The sequence below is a fragment of the Mobula hypostoma genome, chromosome 9, assembly GCF_963921235.1.
Source record: "Mobula hypostoma chromosome 9, sMobHyp1.1, whole genome shotgun sequence".
Taxonomy (NCBI): Eukaryota; Metazoa; Chordata; class Chondrichthyes; order Myliobatiformes; family Myliobatidae; genus Mobula; species Mobula hypostoma.
The window spans coordinates 110,874,974-110,897,262 of record NC_086105.1 but is presented as its reverse complement, the minus strand read 5'-3'; the positions used below and the strand labels follow the sequence as shown (position 1 = coordinate 110,897,262).

Here is a 22,289-nt window from a genome sequence, read left to right as displayed (position 1 = left end):
ACAAAACACCCAATGTGCAGGCAAAAAAAAGACATTGTGCAAGCAATAAAAGTGAGCAAATAACATCCAGAACTGAAGTTAACGAAAGTGAGTACACAGCTACGAAGCTAGTCACAGTAGATCCAGGAACCTGTTAGTTGCAGGCCGCAGCCTCAGTTCAACACAGAGACGAGTAAGCCTTGCAGAGGAGAGAGCTGAACATCATTCCTCGCCTTGTCCCTCAACACCCTAACCTTTCTGATCTGACCCAGTGCTGAAATTGGCTAAACAGGTCAGCAGGTCGATCCTCACTCTCGAACCTGGGTTCTGCTGCTTTGATACGCTTGTGGGCCCAGAACCTGCTGCCTCAATTCGACCCATACCTGCCTGGTGCTTAAATCAATCAAACCTGGGTTCTGCCGCTTCAACTCTACCTCACCTCAGTTCTGCTGCTTCGAATCACCTCCAACTCTGCTCCAGCAGCAAACATTGGCTTGATGCCTGCTCTTGGACCTGGGTTCTGCCACCTCAATTCGGCTCATACGTACCAAGCCACAGCTATCCTGCACCTTCAGGACTTCACACTGTAAAAATGCCAGGTTGTGCAGGCGATTCAAAAGCTCGACTCCGAAAGGGAAGTTACAGGCTATAAATTGCAGCGATCATTTTTGAGGAAAAAGTGTAATGAATGAAATAGTTAATAGTTTATTAGCTGCCAGGCTTCACAAGCGCCATCTTAAACAGGAATCATCAAACAACTCTGACATGCAGTAGGATTTACAGTTACAGCAGCTCTTTTGCTTTGTAATTCAACTGTCTCTGCCTTTTGCATTTCCAAAACACTTCAGTAGTTAACTTGGATGTTTGGTGGCTGTTTATTATTGTATTGTAAATAATATAGATTTGTGTATAGTTAGAGGAAACACAATTCTCTTGCTGTCTTTGGCGTACGTTTACGGAATCTGTGGTTGTTTCATGATTGTTGGATTCTCAGTCATAGAATAGTACTGCACAGGAACAAGCCCTCCATTCCAGGATACTGGGCTGAACAATTAAATTAGTAATCAAATAGCCAATCTAATTAATCCCCTCTGCCTACACAATGTCCATATCTTTCCATGCTCCTAACATTCATGTGCCTATCTAAATGTCTAGAGTTGACATGTTTTCACTTTGGAAATAGGCAAAGTCCTGAAAACACCAGTCTTTGTACAAAATTGTTTACTCTCTCACTTTCTACAACTTTCAGGAAATAGATGCTGAACTCAATATTAGTTTATGTTACTGAAATTTCTGTATAAAATTATCTGTCTAATGCATACTTTTAATTCCTTTACAGGTGCTTTATTGCAAAAGTTTTGTTTAGAACTTGCTTTGGAATATAATAAATATTTGATGGGAATAACAACCTCGAGGAGTTCCTTGATTCCGTGCATTTGTACTTGTCACAGTCAATTGAAAATGTTTTGTGAAGTATGCCAGGTGAACCACGTGGAAATCCGACTCTACAGGTAGGACAAATACATAACTAAAACTCAGAAATGTTTGGAGTAGGTTTGAAGAAGTATTTTCGGGTACACTTAAACTAGGTTTGCTAATGTAGTACTGTCCGAATTATACACCATTTTGAACATGCTGACTTTTAGGAGACTATTGGTACAGAAGTTATTCCTTGTGTGCTATTAATTCGTTAAGCACATCATTAAAATTTGTTCTCTTTCCATATCTGTTAGAGTAATGGAGTAGTACAGTACAGAAACAGGCCTTTTGGCCTGACTCATCAATGCTGACCAAGACGGTAATCGAAGCTAGTCCTATTTGGATATTGTAGAAGAGATATAAGGCCCAGTACAACCAGGCTTCATTGGACAGTCCAGTGACTGTCCACTTGACAAATGCTCAAATCCCTGGAGAAAGGGTATGAATCCCACAACCAGAGCTGACTCAGTCATTTGAAGGGCAGGGCTAGACTGAATGGTCTTTCTGCCAGCCCAGCACATCAGATAACTTGTTCCATCCAGACTAACATTGATGTTTGTGGACCTTGTGCACCAATTGACCATTTATTTGCTTGATAACTATTACTCTTCTGGGCATAAAGATATACAGTGTCAAAAAAAGCCAAGTTAAATCCACCTTGATTCAATGTTGTAAAAGAATAAAATATGAAAACTTCCAAGGAGGGTGAAGACTTTTTGTAAGCACTGTACATTGCTCTTCCTATATCATGCATATTATTTCTACATCACTCTTTTTGTACATCCTCTTTCTGCCACAAAGTTCCATTCTCTCTTAGCCTTGGTACAACTTCAGGGGGAAAAAAAAGGGCATATACTTTAAAACCCTGAAAACCAGCAACTGTCTGGGATGGCAAGGTTGCACATTTGAAATAAACTGTAGAGGCTGCAGACTTCCCAAGTATTAATCGCCAACGGGCCACTATTTCCAAAGCAGCACAAGGCAACTCTGTTATCTGGATGGTGAAAAGGATGAGTAGTTTCAAGATCCTGCACTTCAGCATCTCACGGGTTCAAAAAAAGCTGCAGAGGGTTGCAGACTCTGCCAGTTCCACCTCGAGCACTAGCCTCCCCACCATCGAGGACATCTTCAGAAGGTGGTATCTATCATTAAGGGTCCTCACCATCCGGGAAGTGCCCTCTTCTCACTGCTACCATCAGGGAGGAGGTAGGACCCTGATGACCCACTCGCGTTTTAGGAAAAGCGTCTTCATCAGATTTCTGAACAGTCCATGAACCCATGAATACAAGCTGACTATTGGCACTGTTTATTTATTTATTGTAATTTATAGAAATTGTTATACTGTCCCGCTACCAGAAAACAACAAAGTTCATGACTTATTTCAGTGACGATGAACCTGATTTTGATTCTTGACAATTTGGATTTTAAACATAATGAGTGGTGTAGGATTAGAGCTGAGAGCTAAAATGAAGGAGATCAGTTATGGCAGTTGGAGTTGTCTAGAGGCAGAAATAAAATTAATGACAAAAATCGAATACATTTGCAAAGGAGATGAAGTACCTGAGTACATTTTCTTTTCAGATAAGTGGTTTAGTAAGATATGGGAATATCCAGAGATGGTCTGTGCATGCATCTGACAGGTACAACATAAGGCAGAGGGGCCTGCATCTTACAGTTTTAGAATGTGTTAAATGCTTTATTTCCATTGAATTATTAGACATAATAAATACTAAGTTTAGTACAAATTTAGTTTAAAGCGAGGTTGTATTGATTGTCTTCTATGTAATTCTGCCAAGATAAGGTCCTGCAAAGAATGCTTGGACAACTTAGAGTGATGGTAATATCTAAGCTGTATCTGAAATTTGCGGCAAGAATGCAATCTAGGTGACATTTAATTCAGTATACATTTGTTTGCAAAAGATGTTAGACCAATACTATTTCCCTGTTTCATCCAAAGGAGAGCTAGAAGATTTTATGGTTTCCTAATTAAAGTTTATCCAATTATTAATACCATTTATAAATAGATCAGCAAGAAATTGGTTTCATGCTATATTTTTTTGTTTGAAATTGTTGTGACCATCCTTAATTTTGGTTGGCTATGCAGTACTTTGGGCTGCTATGTTTGTGAAAAATAGAAGTTGTTGAAATAAGCCTTTCTGATGAGGTCTTGAAATTAAGTGACATGACCTGATTGTTCTCTTGTGCAAAGGCCAGAATACCAGTGAAATAGAGCATTCTATTGTGACAAGTAGAATGCTTTATTTAGCCCGTGAACAGGCAATGCTGCTAGTTATTGTGAATGTACATGGTAACTATGGAAGTTATTATGTATGTAGCTGTGAAATGAACTGTGGCTAAGAGCCAGTAATAACACATTAAGTTTGTGCATTTTCTGGATGTTAGTTAACTCAGTCAAAGTTAAATTAGACTTTCTAATTTGGCCTTCATGATGCTTGCCAGTTAAAGTGGTCCCTTTAAACTGAACTGCTTTGTCAATATAATAATTCCCCCCTTTTCCCTTCAACTTTTGGCATTCTCCTGCATTTTCTTTTTTTGTCTTGTTGTGGTGCTAACAGCGTAGTAGAGAGCATCTGAGTCACAATATGTGCTGATATATTCATAGACTCCTACAGCAAGGAAACAGCTCCTTCTGCCTAGCTGCCCATGCTGACCAAGATTCCCATCCAAGCTAGTGTCACTTGTGTGCATTTAACCCATACCCTTCTTCATCTTTCATATCCATGTACCAGTTCAATAGCTGTTATTGTGCCTGCCTTAATCCACTGTGTTATTTTACAAAACTATAGTTGCCCATCAAGTTCCAGTTAAATCTTTTCTCTCTCTTCTTAACCCTATTCCCTTTACTTCTTGATTTCCCCATCCCTGGGAGATTAGGACTGATTCACCCTATCTGTGCCTGTCATGATTTTATACACCTCTATAAGATCACCTCTCAGTCTCTCTCAAGGAATGAAGTCCTAGCCTATTCCACCTTTCCCTCTAATTTAGGCCTTCAAGTGCTGGCAAGTATTTTTCTGCACTCTTTCAAACTTAATAGCACATTTCCCTGTAGCAGAGGGAGCAAAACTGAATGCAGTACCCCAAAATAAGGCCTCACCAGTGTGTCTTATGTTGTCGCGTGAACAAAGTCAAGAGAAATACTGGTAGATATGAAAGAGACTCTTTATTTGACAAAATGAAACAGAGCAGGTAGCATATTGAGACCCCTTTTGGAGTTAAAAGGCCTGCCTGACCCGACACTACACAACATTTTATGTGCTAAAGATCAGAGGACAATTCCATATTTACAATGCATCCACAATGCTTTCTTGGATCTGTACACAAACTTCACACCTCCCTCTTCGCACCAACGCCACAGACATCTGAATGAATTGTAATCGGCATGGGCTGGTCTTCCAACTAACTGTGGTTCATGGTTCTTGGGAGCCCATTGTTCAGAGCTGCATTTTGGATGTAATCCACAGTTCTTATTCCCATCTGAAGACTGGTGGCTGAGGTCAGTTGCTGAAGTTATTTGCCATATGTGCAAACCCCAAAAAATAATCTTAACTTATCCCAACTTCTGTACTCAAATGCTCTGATTGATATTTTTATTGTCATCTGCAAACTCATGCTGATGTGGACCACAAATGATAATGGGCCCAGCACTGACTCCTGAGACTCGCCACTTGGTTTGGCCAATCCATGAAACAGCCTTCCACCATTTCTCTTTGCTTCTTATCAAACCAATTGTTTATCCAATTCTCCTTGGATTCTATGTGTTCTAATTACTGTTGACTATTTGCAGGGGCCTATAGTACAATTTCAACAAGGTGATCATCCCCTTCTTCATTTTCACCTAGATATCCGAATGATATCAATATTCCCCCTATATTTAGTTACACATTTTTTAAAAACGTGTATGTTTAGATATGAATGTGTACACCACATTGACTATTTGTATACTTGATGTTTTGCAACAATATTGATTCATGTTGCTTGCAGTGGTTGAATGGAAAATGAAATACAAGATGTGAAATCCAAAGTGCCATTGATATGGTATGAAGACAGAATTCGACTTATTTTGGTAGCTCCTAATACACCATAGATATGTTTTAATGTTGCTTTCAATAGGATCTCAATTATTTCCTGGATTAAAATTTTCCATTGATAGTTTGATTTTTTTTTTGGCTACAGAAGATCATGATCCTTAGAGACCAGGAATTTTCCAGGTTTGATCTCAACTGCTGCTCTAGTTAATGATAAATTGTTACAATTATGTTACAATGTGCTCAAGAGCTGCCAATAAGAGGAAAACTTAGAATTGCTATGTGACTTTGGTTGGAAAACACTGACCTCCGCTGGTGGTATCTGTGCATAATTGTTGAGAATGCTGTTACCAGATGCTCTAAGGAATTATTAAGTTGTGTAACCAAGGAGTCTTAAGACTGTGTAATTATACCTTTAGAGGTGGAGAGATTTTTTTTTCCTTAAGAAAAAGTCTTGACACAATAATGCAAGGCTAATTAATATGCTTCAATTGTCCAAGCATTTACAGAGCAACACTTCATATTCTAGCAGTCTAAACAATATTCTTTCAGTACTACATATTGTCAATTGGTCTAATTAGACTGAATTTACCAGAATGTACATTCTGCTGAACTTATCCTAACTAATTCAATTGCCAAAATATATGTAGCGTTGAAAATATATTGGTTAGACTGCTAGGCTATAAACTGGTGCTTTGGATGCACTTGGATAACTGAAGTATGTGCTAAAGTGCAAATATGTTATTGCCAGTAATTTAATAGTTATTTGTTTCAGTGAGTGAACAGTGTTTAACTGATCTTGTGCAGTAAAGAAGTCAGAATTATTATGCCAAAGTAGCATTTATCTCAGCCTATAAAGACATGTGCAAGGTTCACTTAAAATACATACATAATGGAATGAAAATGAAGGGTTCCATTACATTATTCCTGAAACTTAAGTTTTTTTTATCCCATAAGATGTTGAAAAGTTGTAGTTGGAGTTTAGTGCTTACCAAGTATTTGTAAATTCCATTTTTCCAATTTAGATGTGATGATTCCAACATGGAACATGTCTGAAAGATTAGTTGCTATTCTAAAATATACCTTCAACATGTTTACTTGTGGATTTTGCCAACCTATTGTTGCATCTTCCAAGATTCTGTGTTGGATACATTTTTTCTTTATTTTTGTAGCAATGCTATATCTCAAGTGGACGTGATTGAATTTTCTTTTAATTAAGTTCTTCCCTGTACACTGCATTAATGTTTATTAGATGTCTTAAATACATTGTTTAAATTTTCTGACAGAATATTGTTTTATGTGCAATTTGACTACCTTTGTCTAATATTAGTCCTTTCTTTTAGTTATACACCGGTGTTTAATATGGTGCTCAACTTTCTGAAGCAGGCAGAGAAGGAGAAGCCAAAAGCAGCTGCCATTATGATGATCGGTGTGGCAAAAGAAATTCTTCTTCATAAACAACATCCACAGTTGGGTATTTTGTTTGGTTGTAAACATTTGAGAATATAAGCTTGCTCTACCTTTATAAAATACACTTGCTAAGATTTGTGGACCATTTGTTCCATAATTTTGTCTTCTACTGTGCAGCTATTCCATAGTGGTGAAAACAAAGGTTTTGTTTTGCAAACTTCTGTGTCAGGAATTGTCAATGCCAAATCTGGGGTATGATTTCATTTGCTGCCCAGTGACCTATACAAGTACTAATTACCTACTATTGAGACCATTTAGTAGATAGATAATAATTTGTTATTTCAACGTAAGTACCCTAATAGCCACTCCTGTCCTACTTCTGCAACAGTTACAGGCACTTGCTAGGTAGCAATTCTTTTTTGTTCTCTTCTAACAGTCATATTATTCCTACTAATGCCTGGTTGATGCAAAAAAGAATCTGGGACTTCCTGGGTGTCTCCATCTGATCACTACACATGGATAAACATACTGAACTTTTCAGCTACTTTATTAAAATCTGCTCTGTTACACATAGGAATAAATAAATAATCTAGGTTTATTTCTTCTGTTTAAAGTTGAGAATTCAGTATTGTTTTTTTCTTTTGGGAAATAAAACAAATATAAAGTGATGAATCAAGCAATATACAACCTCCAGAAATTCCTAATTCTGAATCTAACTAATAATTCAAAATTGAGGAGTTTACCATAACTATTGATATGATTTTCAATCTACGATTCTACAACTTGAATTGAGATCTAAAATTTTGACAAACTTCCATTGAAGTGTAGTAGAGAGTGTATTGACTGGTTGCATTGCAGCCTGGTATGGAAACACCAATGCCTTTGAAGAGAAAATCTTCCAAAAAGTATTGGATTTGGCCCAGTGCGTTATGGGTAAAGCCCTCCCAACCGCTGAGCAGATCTACATGAAACGCTGTTATAGGAAAGCAGCATCCATCATCTGGAATCCCTTCCACACAGAAAGGAGATAGAAGGGCCTCAGGTTCAGAGCAACTACTACCTCTCAACCATCAGGCTCTTGAACAAAAGGGGATAACTATATTCAACTTCAATTATTCCATTATTGAAATGTTCCCACAACCAATGAACTCACTTTCAAGGACATTTTGTCTCATGCTTTCATATTTATTGCTATTTATTTGTATTTGCATTTGCACAGTTTGTTGTCTACTGCATTCTGGTTGAACTTTCATTGACCCTGTTTTTAGTTGCTATTCTACAGAATTGTTGAGTATTCCCACAAGAAAATGGTGACATATATGTACTTGGATAATAAAATTTACTTTGAAATTTGAATTCCAGTATGTACAGAATATGTGTTGAGAATTGCTAACTTCACATCAAAAATTGCTGTATGATATTAATATGTAAATACATATGTCATCAAGCTACTGACATCATTTTAGTTACTTATTCTACTCTGCACTGGATAGTGGATCTTTTCTAATGCTACTTGACCAATTTCCCATTTTATTTTGCCTATATAGCACTATCATTGGTTATGAGCTCCAATTCCCGCAAAAAAAAACATTCAAATTATATCTATATAAATGTATCTAGAATAGAGTTTAATTTTCCAGTTGCCCAATTCATCAATTTTATTTTAATAGGGAAGTTTTCAATAAAAGTGATCAAACCGCGACTCCTAGCCAGGCTGTACCAATATTTATGCACAGGTAAGATCTGTACAGTGTTTACGTTTGTTTTTATGTTACATTTCCTTGTAGTGTTCTATAATAATTCAGGTTTATCAGCCTCTGGTAATTGATTTCTTATTGTCATATGTACCAATGCACAGTGAAAGGTTTTGTTCTTACAAATTGTTGATTTCGCATACACTTTTATGACGTGAAACAAACCGAAAATTCTGGAAATATTCAGCATGTCAGACCCTTCAAAAGGTGGAAGGTATTCAACCTGAAATATTAAGTTTGTCTTTCCACAGATGAGTGTTCCCAATATTTTCAGTTTTCAGGTTTCCGGTATGTAGAACATAGAACATAGAAATCTGCAGCACATTACAGGCCCTTCGCCCCATAGTGTTGTGCCGATTTATTTTAGAAACTACCTAGAATTACCCTACCACATAGCCCTCTATTTTTCTAAGCTCCATGTACCTACCTAAGATTCTCTTAAAAGGCCATATTGTATTCACTTCCACCACCGTCGCCAGCAGTGCATTCACGCACCCACCACTTTCTGTCTGAAAAAGTTACCCCTGATATCCCCTCTATACTTACTTTAAGCACCTTAAAACTATGCCCCCTCGTAATGTTAGCCATTTCCACCCTGGGAAAAAGCCTCTGGTTATCCACACGATCAATACCTCTCATCATCTTATACACCTCTATCAGGTCACCTCTCATCCTCCATCACTCCATGGAGAAAAGACCAAGTTCACTCAACCTATTCTCATAAGGCATGCTCCACAATCCAGACAACATCCTTGTAAATTTCTCCTACACTCTTTCTGTAATATCCACATCCTTCCTGTCCTGAGATGACCAGAACTGAACACAGTACTCCAAGTGGGTCTGACCATAGCTGTAACATTACCTTACGGTTCTTGAACTCAATCCCACAGTTGATGAATACATTTGGAGTGTTAATTTATATTTTATATAGTGGCTGACTTTTTTTTGGCATTTATTCATTTAAATTCCAGTAAATTTTTTTTGTGCAACCTTAGCAAGGAATAATTGCAAATATGTAGAAGTTTTGTGCTTTTAATGGTTATTATCTCCTTCAATAAAACATAGCAAAAGACTTTCAAGTCATCATGATGTCTAACGGCTCATATTATTTTATTAGGCCAATTGAATCTTGCTTGTAGTCTATTTTAAGTTCTTTTACTATTTGCTTGTTTCACCTTTGTTCTTCATAGAGTTTATTTCTTTCTTTTTGGGGTATAATTCCAGATGTGGTTGTTTGAAGCCTCTTATTTTTTAGGTTCTTTAGATAGTTAATGCAGCTAAAGTGTTTGAGGGCAATCATAATGGAATCTGTTCTTCATGTAAAATCCATACAAATCTACTTCTAAGCACCCTTTTCTGGATATCAGTTGGATTTCAGAGTTGAGCTCATTATTTATTGGTTCCCATTTGGCACTGAAATTACTGAATCACCTAGGCCATGACAAGTTACAGCACAGACACGTATCAAATGTGGGGATTTGATATGATTTGCTTCCAGTTTAGAAAACTGTTCAAATTAAAAAAGGGTGTATGATGAGTCATAATTAAAAGATTGAATTTTTAAAAATCATAAGAACAGAAACATCTTTACACTTGTGAGATTACAAAACGTCCCCATTTTATGCTTGTGTACTTTTATTTTGAGGTCAGTAGATGGGGAGGGTGGTCTGTTATTTCTAGCTGTTTGAATTTTGTGGCAGCTGTTAGAGGCAGCTATTCAGGTCATCGCTAATTCTTTTAAAATGCTGTCTATTTGGTTCCACTCCCCTTTTGTTCACAGAGAAATTAAAGTTACCTTTTGAATCATAATTTGGAAATTAATGCTAAATCATAAGAATACACAGTAAAAACTGATTTAGTTTTCTGGGCTCCTGTTTATGTTACAAATATGTTACTGGTTCGCTATCAGCTACCTGTCAAGAGATATTAATGCTTTATTTCTCCTTTTCAGAACTTCTCATCATTTTGAAGACCTGTTATTAAATGTTGTATTTCCTGCTCTATACTAGATTCTCTGCTTTTTCCTCCCTCATATATGCACATGAAGCATGCATACGTTTCTATTTACAAAAGCAAGTGTAAAACAAAATCTAGTATATGAGCCCGGGGATTGGGATCAGGCTATTGAGGGAAGAAAAGTACATTTGAAACTTTCTGTGAGAAATCTGAATGCAACTGGTCAGATGATCCCAAGGTTGTACTTGTTTATCAGTGTTAAACAGCATTATGATGATGCACATTGCTGAGCATTTTATTTTTGTTTTACAGAATCACCAGTGAGCTGCAGAGAATGCTTGTATTGAGTGATTTCCCTCCTTATTTATTTAACAAGTTGAAAACCTTCTATAAAGCGCTTCCACTTCCTTCTTATTGCTATATCTTTACTAATTGGTAAGTGCTTCTATTACATATCTGGAACATTAATGTTATATATTTTATGATAATTTTCTTTATTGATGTAGGTTCTATACGCTGCTTTCTGATTTAGAAGGATGATATGAAAATAATCTAGCATTTGTCTTCCATTAATATTTTTAAAGTCTCAATGTGCTGTCATGGGAGGATCCATTCCTGACTTCTATTCTCAGAGGTCAAAATATCACTGGGCAACGACAAAAGAAAGGGAAAAAAGAAACATTATGGGAAGACTTCCCCGTTGTGCTTGCGCGCGTGGAAAGGATGGAAGCAAGAGAAGAGTAGGTTTCTTTCAGTTAAGTTCCAGGTGACAACACTCAATTGCAATGTGTGTGATCTCTTGTAACCGATGGGTTTTCAATTTAATCTTTACAAGTATTATATCTTTTGCATTCCACTTGTAAATAATTTATAAAATATGTAGTGCCTGATTGTATTCATCGAGAATAGCCAGTTGTAGAATGTGGGTACTCACCTCTAACATCAACTGTACATGATAAGTAGAAATGTGGGAGTGTAGGTGGAAGTCAGGTGTTGCCTCACTTCTGTACCAAGTCCAGTGTCCTGAACTGAAAAGTTCACACCTGAACTCTCAGCTTTACCCTAGCTATGGTATAGGCAGATGATTTAAGTAATCTGAATGGAATCGCTGATCCTGATTTTATGAAATTAGTTGCAAGCAAGTGGTTTCAGTTTCTTTATTGCATATTTTCTTTCTTGTTCAGTTGTATCAACTTAGGTATTTCAGGTAAATTTATTATCCCTTCCTCTACCCATTTTCCTCAACAATACCAAACAAAGTGCAGTGGGTCACGCGGTGGAAAAACTTAGGGCAGTGGATCCTGACAACCTGGGAAAGTCCTAATAATTTGATAGGTGGGAAAGGACATTTTAAAACTTGTATTATTTATTCCCAATTAGTTATATTTAGTTGAACTGTTTTTAAAAGTTTGTTTAAAAAGACCTTTAATGGATGAATGGCATGAAGAGATATGAATAGGATGAAGAGGCGAAGAGCTTTTATGTAACAGGTTTCAACCATTACATATCAATTCAATCAGCAAGTGAGCAATTTATATTTTTCTGAAAAAGATGAGTAACATTATTAATTATGCAACAGCATAGTTAGTTGCTTCATAATATGTTGGATAATATCAGCCATCTTCTAAACTTGCCATGTTACTGAAGATTTCATAGCGATTTATCTCCATGGTTTCATATACTTTGTATAAACTGAGACCTAACTAGTTTAAATATTTTTCAGGTACAGAGAGTTGGTCCGATACCTACGAGTGATAAAATGCAATGATACCATAAAGTTAGTATACACATTTTCTCATTCAGCATGTTAATAGTTTTTTAATTGTTAAACAGCTTTCCACAATATACATCACTGGTTATGGTGTCATTTAAAGGATCTTAACAGAGTGCAAGTGTTGAACTGATTGTTCCTCTTTTTAATTAGGCTGCGAGCTCTACAAGATAAAGTTCCATTCTACTTTTGCAAGTATGGAGATTTTAATTCAGCTGCACAATCATTTCATCTAAATACCAGTCTTTCATGCTGCATAGCCTGCCGTTTAACACCTTTCCAGTACAAGATATACTTAAAAATTCTCAGGACTGGAACTGTTCCTGCTGGTTGTGAACTTTCAGAAGAACGACAATGGGTACTTGTTGAAGGTCAGTTTCTGGTTTCTAATACAGTAAAGCAATGTGCTTCTGCATAATTCATTTGCTCTATTTTTAGTGCTTTATATGTGTTTTTATTAAGTTTTATTCCAGTAGGCCTCCCATTATCACATTTTCCCCTTTTTCCTCTACCAAAAATTGTAGTATATAGTTTTGAGAATTCTAGTCACTCTTCAGTACAGATGTAGGCAATTGGCTCACCATTAGTACATGGGTCAGTTTTGTGTAATATCCTACCTGCAAACTTTTCCAGTAAGCTCCATGAATTGGTGCAGGAATGGCGACAATTTTTGTTTTCTGTTTGTTGAGTGTCACCCTCTCCTCAAAGTTCTGATACCATATAATAACACCTCCAAATCTGAAATGAACATATTTAACTTTGCTCACCTTTTACCATGAGATAAGCAAAGTTAGTATTTAATCTTTTTTACACTGATTTGATTTCACACATGGAGTGTGCTTATTAATCAAGGAATGTGTAGATCTTTACATTACCAGAATCAAACCAATATCACCAGCATATGTTGTGAAATTTGTTGTTAATGTGGTAGCAGTACATTGTAATACATAATAAAATCTGTGAATTACAGTGTTCCGATGGCAGAGGGGTAGAAGCTGTTCCTGAATGGTTGAGTTGTGTGCCTTCGGGCTGCTCTACTTCCTCCTTGATGGTAGCAATGAAAAGCGGGTGTGTTTTGTTTGATGGGGTCCTTAATGGTGGATGCTGCCTTTTTGAGGCATTGCCTTTTGAAGGTGTCCTTGATGCCGGGGAGGCTAGTGCCCATGACGGAGCAGACTGAATTCACAACTTTCTGCGGCTTATTTCAATCCTGTGTGGTGCCCCTGCCCCCCATATCAGACGGTGATGCGGCCAATTAGAATACCCTCAGTGGTACGTCTAGAAATGTGTGAGTGACATACTAATTCTTCTCAATGAAATATAGTCTTTGTAACTGTATTGATATTTTGGACCCAGGATAGATCCTCAGAGATGTTGACACCCAGGATCTTGAAATTGCTTACTTTTTCCACTTCTGATCTCTCTGAGGTCTTGTGTATGTTCTCTCATCTTACTCTTTCTGAAGTCCTCAATTAGTTCTTTGGTCTTACTGGTGTTGAGTGCAAGGTTGTTGCTGTGACACCACTCAACTAACTGATGTATCTCGCTCCTGTACGCCTTCTCATCACTATCTGAAACTCTGCTAACAATAGCAAATTTATAGATGGCATTTGAGCTGTGCCTAGCCACACAGTTATGGGTGTAGAGAGAATGCAGTGGGCTAAGTACACGTGCTTGAGGTGCACCAACGTTGATTATCAGCCAAGTGGAGGTGTTAATTCTGATCCACACTGACTGATCTTAAGGTGAGGAAGTCAAGGACCCAGTTGCAGGTTTTGGAACTTCTTGGTCAGATTTTTTGGAATGATTGTGTTAAACGCTGAGCTGCAATCAATAAACAGCAGCCTGACATAAGTATTAGTGTTGTCCAGGTGATCCAAGGCCACATAAAGAGCCAGTGAGATTGGATCTGCTTTAGACCTATTGCAGTGACAGGCAAATTGCCATGCGTCTGAGACCTTGCTGAGACAGGAGTTGATTCTAGCCATAACCTACTTCTAAAAGCCCTTCATCACTGTAGATGTGAGTGCTACTGGATAATGGTCTTTAAGGCAGCTCAGCCTGCTCTTCTTGGGGACTGGTATGATTGTGGCCCTTTTGAAGCAGGTGAGAAGTTCTGACTGTAGGAATGAGAGATTCAGAATGTCTGAACACACCTTGCGAGGGTTCACCCTCTTGAAAGACAGTCTGACATCAGCCTCCGAGAGATCATGGGGTCACTGGATGCTGAAGGTTTTATTCTTCCTTTCAAGGCATGCATAAAAGGCGTTGAGTTCATTTGGGAGTGAAGCTTCACGGCTATTCATGAAGTTAAGTTTCGCTTTGTGGGAAGTAATGGCCTGCAAATCCTGCCAGAGCTGGTGTGTATCTGATTCCGCCTCTAATTTTGTTCGGAATTGCTCCTTTGTTCTTGAGATAGCCCTCCATAATTTGTACTTGGCCTTCTTGGCTAGTCCTGGATCACCAGACTTGAATGCCACAGATCTAGCCCTCAGCAGACAACGAAACTCCTGGTTTATCCACGGCTTTTGATTCAGGTATGTACAGTATGTTCTGGTAGGCACACACTCATGCACACAGGTTTTAATGAAGTCAGTGACAACAATGATGTACTCATTCAGATTCAAGGATGAATCCCTGAGTACTGTCCAGTCCATCGACTCAAAGCAGTGCTCCTGTGCCTTCCTTGTCGATATCCTTGCTCCTCAGTACTGGTGCTTCTGCCTATAGTCAGAATAGAATTACAGTCAAGTGATCAGACTTTCAATATGGCTATGGGATGGCATGGTAAAATGATGGTAGAATAAGTGATCCTGTGTGTTGACCCATCTGGTTTCACAAGTGATGTGTTGGTAATAGTTGTTTAAGGACTTTTTCAAGTTGTCCTGGTTAAAATCCCCCAAAATGATGGGAAGGCATCAGAGTTCGCTGTTTCATGCCTGTTGATTATGACGCTTAGTTTGTCTAGAATCTGTTTGACATTGGCCTGAGGTGGAATGTACACCACTACCAAAATAATGGCTGAAAATCCCTACGGTAGGTAAAATGGATGACACTTGATTATGAGATGTTCCATGTCAGGTCAGCAGGACTGGGACAGCACCACCATGTTTGTACACCACAAGGAATTGAACATAAAGCATACTCCACCTCCTCTACCGTTGAAAGTCTCAGCAGTCCTATTTTGGCAATGAATTGTGAAGCTAGCAAGGTGTATCACTGCGTCTGGAGTGGCGGGAGATATCCAAGTATCCGCAAACAAAAAAAAACAACAGGTCCCCATGTCCCTCTGGTACAGCAATCTTGCTCTGAAATCTTGGATTTTATTTACCAGAGACTACATTTGCCAGCAGAATAGTTGGTAATGTGATTTGGAAGCCACATCTCCTTAAACAAACTTCTAAACTAGTGCAACATCCTCTCTCTCTTCTGCTGTCTTAAAGGAGAACCACAACAGTGACCAGAGTCCACCCGAGATTCATCAACTTTAAGTAATGATACATTTTTAAAATCACCTTAAAGAGATATTATTTACTGTATCATCCATGGCTATAGCTGTGGGTTTCAGGTGTAGCAGTCTGAACGGGAATATTTGGTGATTTCCATCGGAGATGCTGGCATGAGTCACCTTCGTAATGGCATCCCAGAAGTCAAAAATTCTGATTCTGATTCTGATTTTGAGAATTGCAGGCTGCATTTAGCTTTGAACCCTACCAGGAGTTTAACGAGAGTGAAAACTTGACTAATTGTTCAGTTTTTATGGAGAGTGGTCACCTTAATGTCCCACACAGTCTGAGGAGGTCCAGGGAGTGATTGCCAATTGAGATTGATTTTAATAAAAGGAAAAAAAAATTAATAAACCGGTAGCAGTTTGCTAATTTAGAAAGGATTTTCAATGATATAGGCTTCATTAAAATTTTGGAGATAATTTAATTATCTTTTAAACCATGTTAATTTTTTTATATTTATGTTTTTAAGTTCTCAGTTTTGAAAGTGTTATTTAAAGGTTATTATAATGTTCAGCACTTTTGTTAGATTTGTATATGACAATTGAGCAAGTTTGAGCACATGAATTAATCTATCAGTTTTCTTTTTGGTTTTGTGATTGAGTCTAGATGTGACCAGACACACAGTGCTCCATTTTAATGACAAAAAATATGTCCAAATTTTCACTGGGGAAACATTATCCAGGTTTTTTTCCCCCAAAGTTCATGCTAGATGGATTGATGGAAGTGTGTGTTCATTTAGCACCAATCTCTTTACACCATCAGATCCAGGCCACCTTACTATCACCAAAGGAACTCTCTGATCTAATGTATTTGGAAGATCCTGAAACTTTTATATAATCTTTTTATATTGTTACTTCAACACCAGCACTTATTTAGAAATAAGTATGACACCAAACTTATTTCTGTTTTGTTTTTCTTTGTACATAATATTCTGCTTGGCATGTAATTGATAAATTTGAAGTCATTAGAGCTTAGACTACCCTTAAGGAACAAAACAAACAAGTTGCTTCCTTATTCCATATTTTAAAATTCCCTTTGAGTTGTTTAGAAAATAGTTTGGTAGTTTAAAGATTAATTACACAGCTGTAGCTTGATTTGACTTGAAATCAGGTCTGTCAATAAGCAAGCCTTTTGTTATGTTAAATGATTTCCAATGACGATGTTTTTATAGCAATGAACAGAAGATAAATGGTCTGAATTTTACAGCACCATAATTACTTATTCTTCATCCCTTTTTATGATTATGGCTCTTAAGAGCACCTTGATTATTTTCCACCTTGAAGTGTGGTTTTTAAATTTCTTGCATTCTTTCCTTTCAAAGGTTAATATCAGATAAAATAAAAAAACTAGCAGCAATTTTACAGGTTTGATTTGCCTAAAGTCATAATTACATAGTTGAATTTGTCTTGAGTTGCTTGGTTCACAGTTTTGAGATCTCATTTTTACCTCTTCTGCTTATAGGTGGTAATTTGATAAAGACTTGTTTACTGCTAAAATGTTCACTCAGGATATTATTTGTCAATGAAGTTCTCTACAGAGATGTAAGTATTATGAAACCATTACACATCTTGAACAGCATTTTAATCATCTATTGACTTCACATTTATCAGCTGCCTAGTATTACTTTAAACCGTAGTAATTGCATCACAATGATTAATACTATAGTGTTAGAGCAGTATTGTGCGTCAGTCATTATGAGAACAATCTGTCATGTTTTGGTACTGATGACGCATAAAAGGATGGATATTCAAATACATAGCCACTGCCTTTGCCAAAAAAAGTAAAGGCAGAGATTTTTTTTTGCAGTTTGGCATAAAATGGTTTTTCTGGAAGAGGGTAGAATCCCCATTTCTTATAGTTATTGTAAGCACAGTATGACTGTAAAATCAGAAATACTGATGTACTGGAATAGGTAACAATGTGTATAATGAATTTTTAATTAGTTGCTGTTGAAATGAAAGTATTTTGTATCTCCTTTCTCAGCCAGAGCACCTATTTCTTGCCTAGAAATAAGTTGGGTAATGAGACTAATGGGAATGCTGAGAGAATTTGCATCGACTAGATAGGCTGAACTGGCTTCAGTGTCTCTCTATTTAATCACACATAGTAGATAACTTTGGAACAGGGAACTATAAGGCTACATTGTTATTCCAATTGTTCTTGCCCTGAATGGTTTCAATACATGTTCTTGCTCTCACCTTAAATTTGTGCACAAATTCAGGAATCTTTTCCATCTCATTATTGCTTCTAAGTATTAGAGATGGAATGATACTTTTTCTATTCTGGCAGATTAAAATATTTTCATCAATACTGAATATCTCAAAACATAATCAGTAAACTTCAGCATCTGGAGTCTGAACTTTTAACAGACTGACAAATGTTATAGCTGTTCTGTTTAATGATATATGATTTATGTCTGTGTGGTTCTTTCAGGTTTATTGCTGGAGCAGACTGATTCAAATTCACTGCAATGATTTTACAATGAAAAATGACATGCCACAAGTGCCACCACCTGAATTTGTGAAAGTAAAGTACACCCAGTAACAAAACTAGAGTAAATTGATAATGTTTTAATCACTGATTACCTAGAAATAGTTGTCATGTGCAAATTGCTACTATATTAACTACTTTATAAACATGGTTTAAAGTTCAGAAGGATATGTGTGATTGTTACATGCCTAAGATATCCTATGAGTGAATTTATAATTGCGAATCTTTCATTTTTTTCACCATTGTCATGCAAGGAAACATGGCAGCCAATATACACACAACAAAATATCATCATAAACATCAAAAGGAAAATATTTCCTGGTTAGCATTTGATTTTTTTTAGTTACATATTGTTAACATTGGTTGACGTGGAAATATCAAAAAGCACAACTTATTCAATATAAAAGCAATGAGATATAAACAAAGGATGAAAGGGGTTCATAAGTATTCTTTTTGCTTTGGTAGACTATGCACTTAAGAACTTTGCATTGTTGCTTATAATAAGAATGTCCTGATGTCATTACTTAACTATAAATGAAATTCAATTTAATGTAAAATTTTCATTTGGAATTGTTAAATAATACATATTCATCTGTTTATACCAAAACTGTGGGCTGAGGAGTGCTGACAACTTTACATATTCAAATGTCAGCTATTATATCAGTACGAAGCAGTTTTTCCAACATCTGAGCTATTTGCTATGTAAACAATACATAAGTTTAACATGGGCTGACACAACTCTAACATAGGAGAATACAGCTCCCCACAGGAAAAACTTGATTTGGAGTCATTTCAGGCTTTCCCACTTGATGGGTAACCCAGTTCAAAGGACGATGCAAAATCATTTCAAATATTTAGCGTCCGGATTTATGTTCACTTGGAAAGGCGGGGATTAATTAGGATTCAGTTTTGTGCAAAGAGATTGTGTCTAACAAATCGGATTGAGGAGGTAACCAAGGAGATTGATGAACGTAGCAGAGCTATTGTTGTCTATATGAACTAATTAAGTACATGTACAGTAGGCTGCTCGGGAAGGTTAGGGCACAAGGGATGTGAGGCATGTTGATGATCTGGATTCAAGATTGCCTAGGTGATGGGAGGCAGTGGGTAGTGGTGAATGGATATTTTTCTGACTAGAAATCTATAACAAATGGATTGCAGGGATCGGTGCTGGGACCTTTGTTGTTCGTAAATCTATACAAATGAACTGGAGGAGAATGTAGGCGATATGATTAGTAAGTTTGCAGGCAACACAACAATTAGTGGAGTCATAGTGAAGAAGATTATGAAAAGCTGCAGCGGGACATTGATCAGTTGAAAGTTGAGCTATTGCATTTTGAGATGTTAATTTCTGGGAGGATATAAATAGCAGAGACATTGGAAGTGTTGGTGTACAGAGACACCTTGGTGTAAATCCATCGCTGCCTGAATCTGACGACACTGGTGGATAGGGTAGTGAAAAATATTTAATATATTTGCCTTCAGAGGTTGAAGCATAACATGATATGTTGAGTCATAATGTTGCAGCTATGGTTGAGCTGCACTTGGAGTGTTGTGCACAGCTGTAGTCACCATACCATAGAAAGAACATGATAGCAGTGGAAAGAGTGAAGAAAATATTCACCTCGATGTTGCTTGGGCCTGAGAGCTGTAGTTATGAGGAAAGACTGGATGGGCTAGCTTTATTCTCACTGGAACATAGGAGGCTGAGAGGTGATTGCATAGAGATTTACAAAATTGTCAGGGACATAGCCATTTTTTCCCCAGGGCAGGGAATAAGACCATAAGATATAGAAGCAGAATTAGGCCATTTGTCCCTTTGAGTTTGCTCTGCCATGTCATCATGGCTGTTCCAATTTTCCTCTCAGCCCCAGTCTCCTGACTTCTCCCGTATCCCTTCATGCTATGACCAGTCAAGAATCTATCAACCTCTGCCTTAAATTACATAAAACTTGGCCTCTACTATTGCCTGTGACAAAGAATTACACAGATTCACTTCTCTCTGGCGAAAGAAAATCCTCCTCATCTCCGTTCTAAAAGGACGCCCCTTTATTCTGAGGTTGTGTCTTCCGGTCCTAGACTCTCCTCCATAGGAAACATCCTCTCTGCTTCCATTCTATCAAGTCCTTTCACCATTCGATAGGTTTGAATAAAGTCACCTCACATTCTTCTGAATTCTAGTGAAAACAGGCCCAGAGCCTCAAATGCTCTTCATATGACAAACCATTGAATCTTGGAATCATTTTCATGAACTTCCTTAGAACCGTCTCCAGTTTCAGCATATCCTTTCTAAGATAAGGGGCAGAAAACTGCTCACAGTACTCCCAAGTGAGGCCTCACCAGTGCTTTATAAAGTCTCAGCATTACATTCTTGCTTTTATATTCTAGTCCTCTCGAATCTATAGAGCACGGTTTACGGTGAGAGGGAAAATGTTTAAAGAAAATCTGGGGGGGGGTAAGGGGGTAAGAACAGAGAGTGACAGTTATCTGGAAAGAGCTGCCAGAAGAGGTAGAGGCTAATATAAGTAGTTACAATATTTAAAAGGCATTGGACAGGTGCAGGAATAGGAAAAGAGTAGAGCTATACACGCCTAATGTGGGCAAATGAGATTAGTGCAAAAAGGTATTGCAGAGCTTGAACAAAGTGGGTTAAAAGGATCTGTTTCTGTGTTATGTACATCAGTTTGCTTAGATGCCAAAAGTATAAGCATATTTATCACTGAGGAACAGTCAAATTAAGCTGTCGTTAAGATCTTGAGTTAATTGCCACCATATTGTGTCTGTAAAGCTGTGTTTCAACAAAGTGCTTTAGAAACTTCCTTTCACAATTAATCTTGTAAAAATATTTCTTCTCAGAACATTGCTGTTCTTGCTGCATCAGTTCTTGAAGATCTGAAAAATGGAATAGTGGGCTTGCCTAAACCATTTTCCTCAGCGGTAGGTAAAATGGCAATTTTTCCTACTGATTAAATACAGTAGATTCTGATATCTAGGATGCTGTGATTTTATTAAAGAATAATATTCTTGGCAATTAGAATCCTTTGGGGAACAAAAATGATCATTAGTTAATGCTCAGTCTAGATATGTGGAAAGCAGAAACTGTGCAAAGATTTTTTAAGCAACATGCACAAAATGTTGGAGGAACTCAGCAGGCAGCTTTTATGGGAAAGAGTAAAAGGTCAAAGTTTCAGGCTGAGACCCTTCATCAGGACTCATTAGATTTGCATGTCTATTGGATGTTAGTCCTATTAATACTGCACATTTCTAATTTGCTCTTGTTTTGAAAAGATGTTACACAGTTAATGAAATTTCCACTGAACCTAGCATATTTCAAGGGAGTGCAGGAAACAGGTGTGTGTGGGAAAGGGAGTGCAGGAACCAGACCTGGTGAGCCAGATTCCAAGCAATCGGCATTTCCAAATATTCTGATCAGAGTGTTACAGACATAGGAATTCTGCAGATGCTGGAAATCAAAGCAACACACTCAAAATGCTGGAGGAACTCATCAGGGCAGGCATCATCTATGGAAAGGGGTGAACAGTAAGCAGTTGATGTTTTGAGACCCTTCATCAGTGCTGGAAAGAAAGGTGGAAGAAGTCAGAAATAGAAGGTGGGGAAGGGGAGGAGATGCAAGGTGGCAGGTGATAGATGAGACCAACAGAGGGGGAGGGGTGAAGTAAAGAGCTGGGAAGTTGATTGGTGGAAAAGATAAGGGCTAGAGAAGGGGGGTCTGATAGGAGTGGACAGAAGTCCACAGAAGAAAGGGAAGGAGGAAGAAGCACCGGAGGGAGGTGATGGGCAGGTAAGGAGATGAGATGAGAGAGGAAGACGGGAATGGGAGTGGTGAAATCAATGTTTGTGCCATCAGGTTGGAGGCTACCCAGTCTGAATA

General features: G+C 37.7%; 1 protein-coding gene across 6 annotated transcripts in view; it reads left to right on the top strand.

The window, feature by feature from the left end:
- zgc:112980 (uncharacterized protein LOC503706 homolog) overlaps positions 1-22,289 on the top strand; it is a 111,602-nt gene that overhangs the window by 74,951 nt on the left and 14,362 nt on the right. For all 6 annotated transcript variants that reach the window (XM_063058893.1, XM_063058895.1, XM_063058898.1 and 3 more), the window contains 10 exons: positions 1,319-1,490; positions 6,851-6,976; positions 8,588-8,653; positions 10,940-11,062; positions 11,212-11,367; positions 12,351-12,404; positions 12,552-12,769; positions 17,369-17,448; positions 18,341-18,433; positions 21,254-21,334. In XM_063058893.1, the coding sequence (XP_062914963.1) occupies positions 1,319-1,490; positions 6,851-6,976; positions 8,588-8,653; positions 10,940-11,062; positions 11,212-11,367; positions 12,351-12,404; positions 12,552-12,769; positions 17,369-17,448; positions 18,341-18,433; positions 21,254-21,334 (1,169 nt within the window). The remainder of the gene's footprint in view (positions 1-1,318; positions 1,491-6,850; positions 6,977-8,587; positions 8,654-10,939; positions 11,063-11,211; positions 11,368-12,350; positions 12,405-12,551; positions 12,770-17,368; positions 17,449-18,340; positions 18,434-21,253; positions 21,335-22,289) is intronic.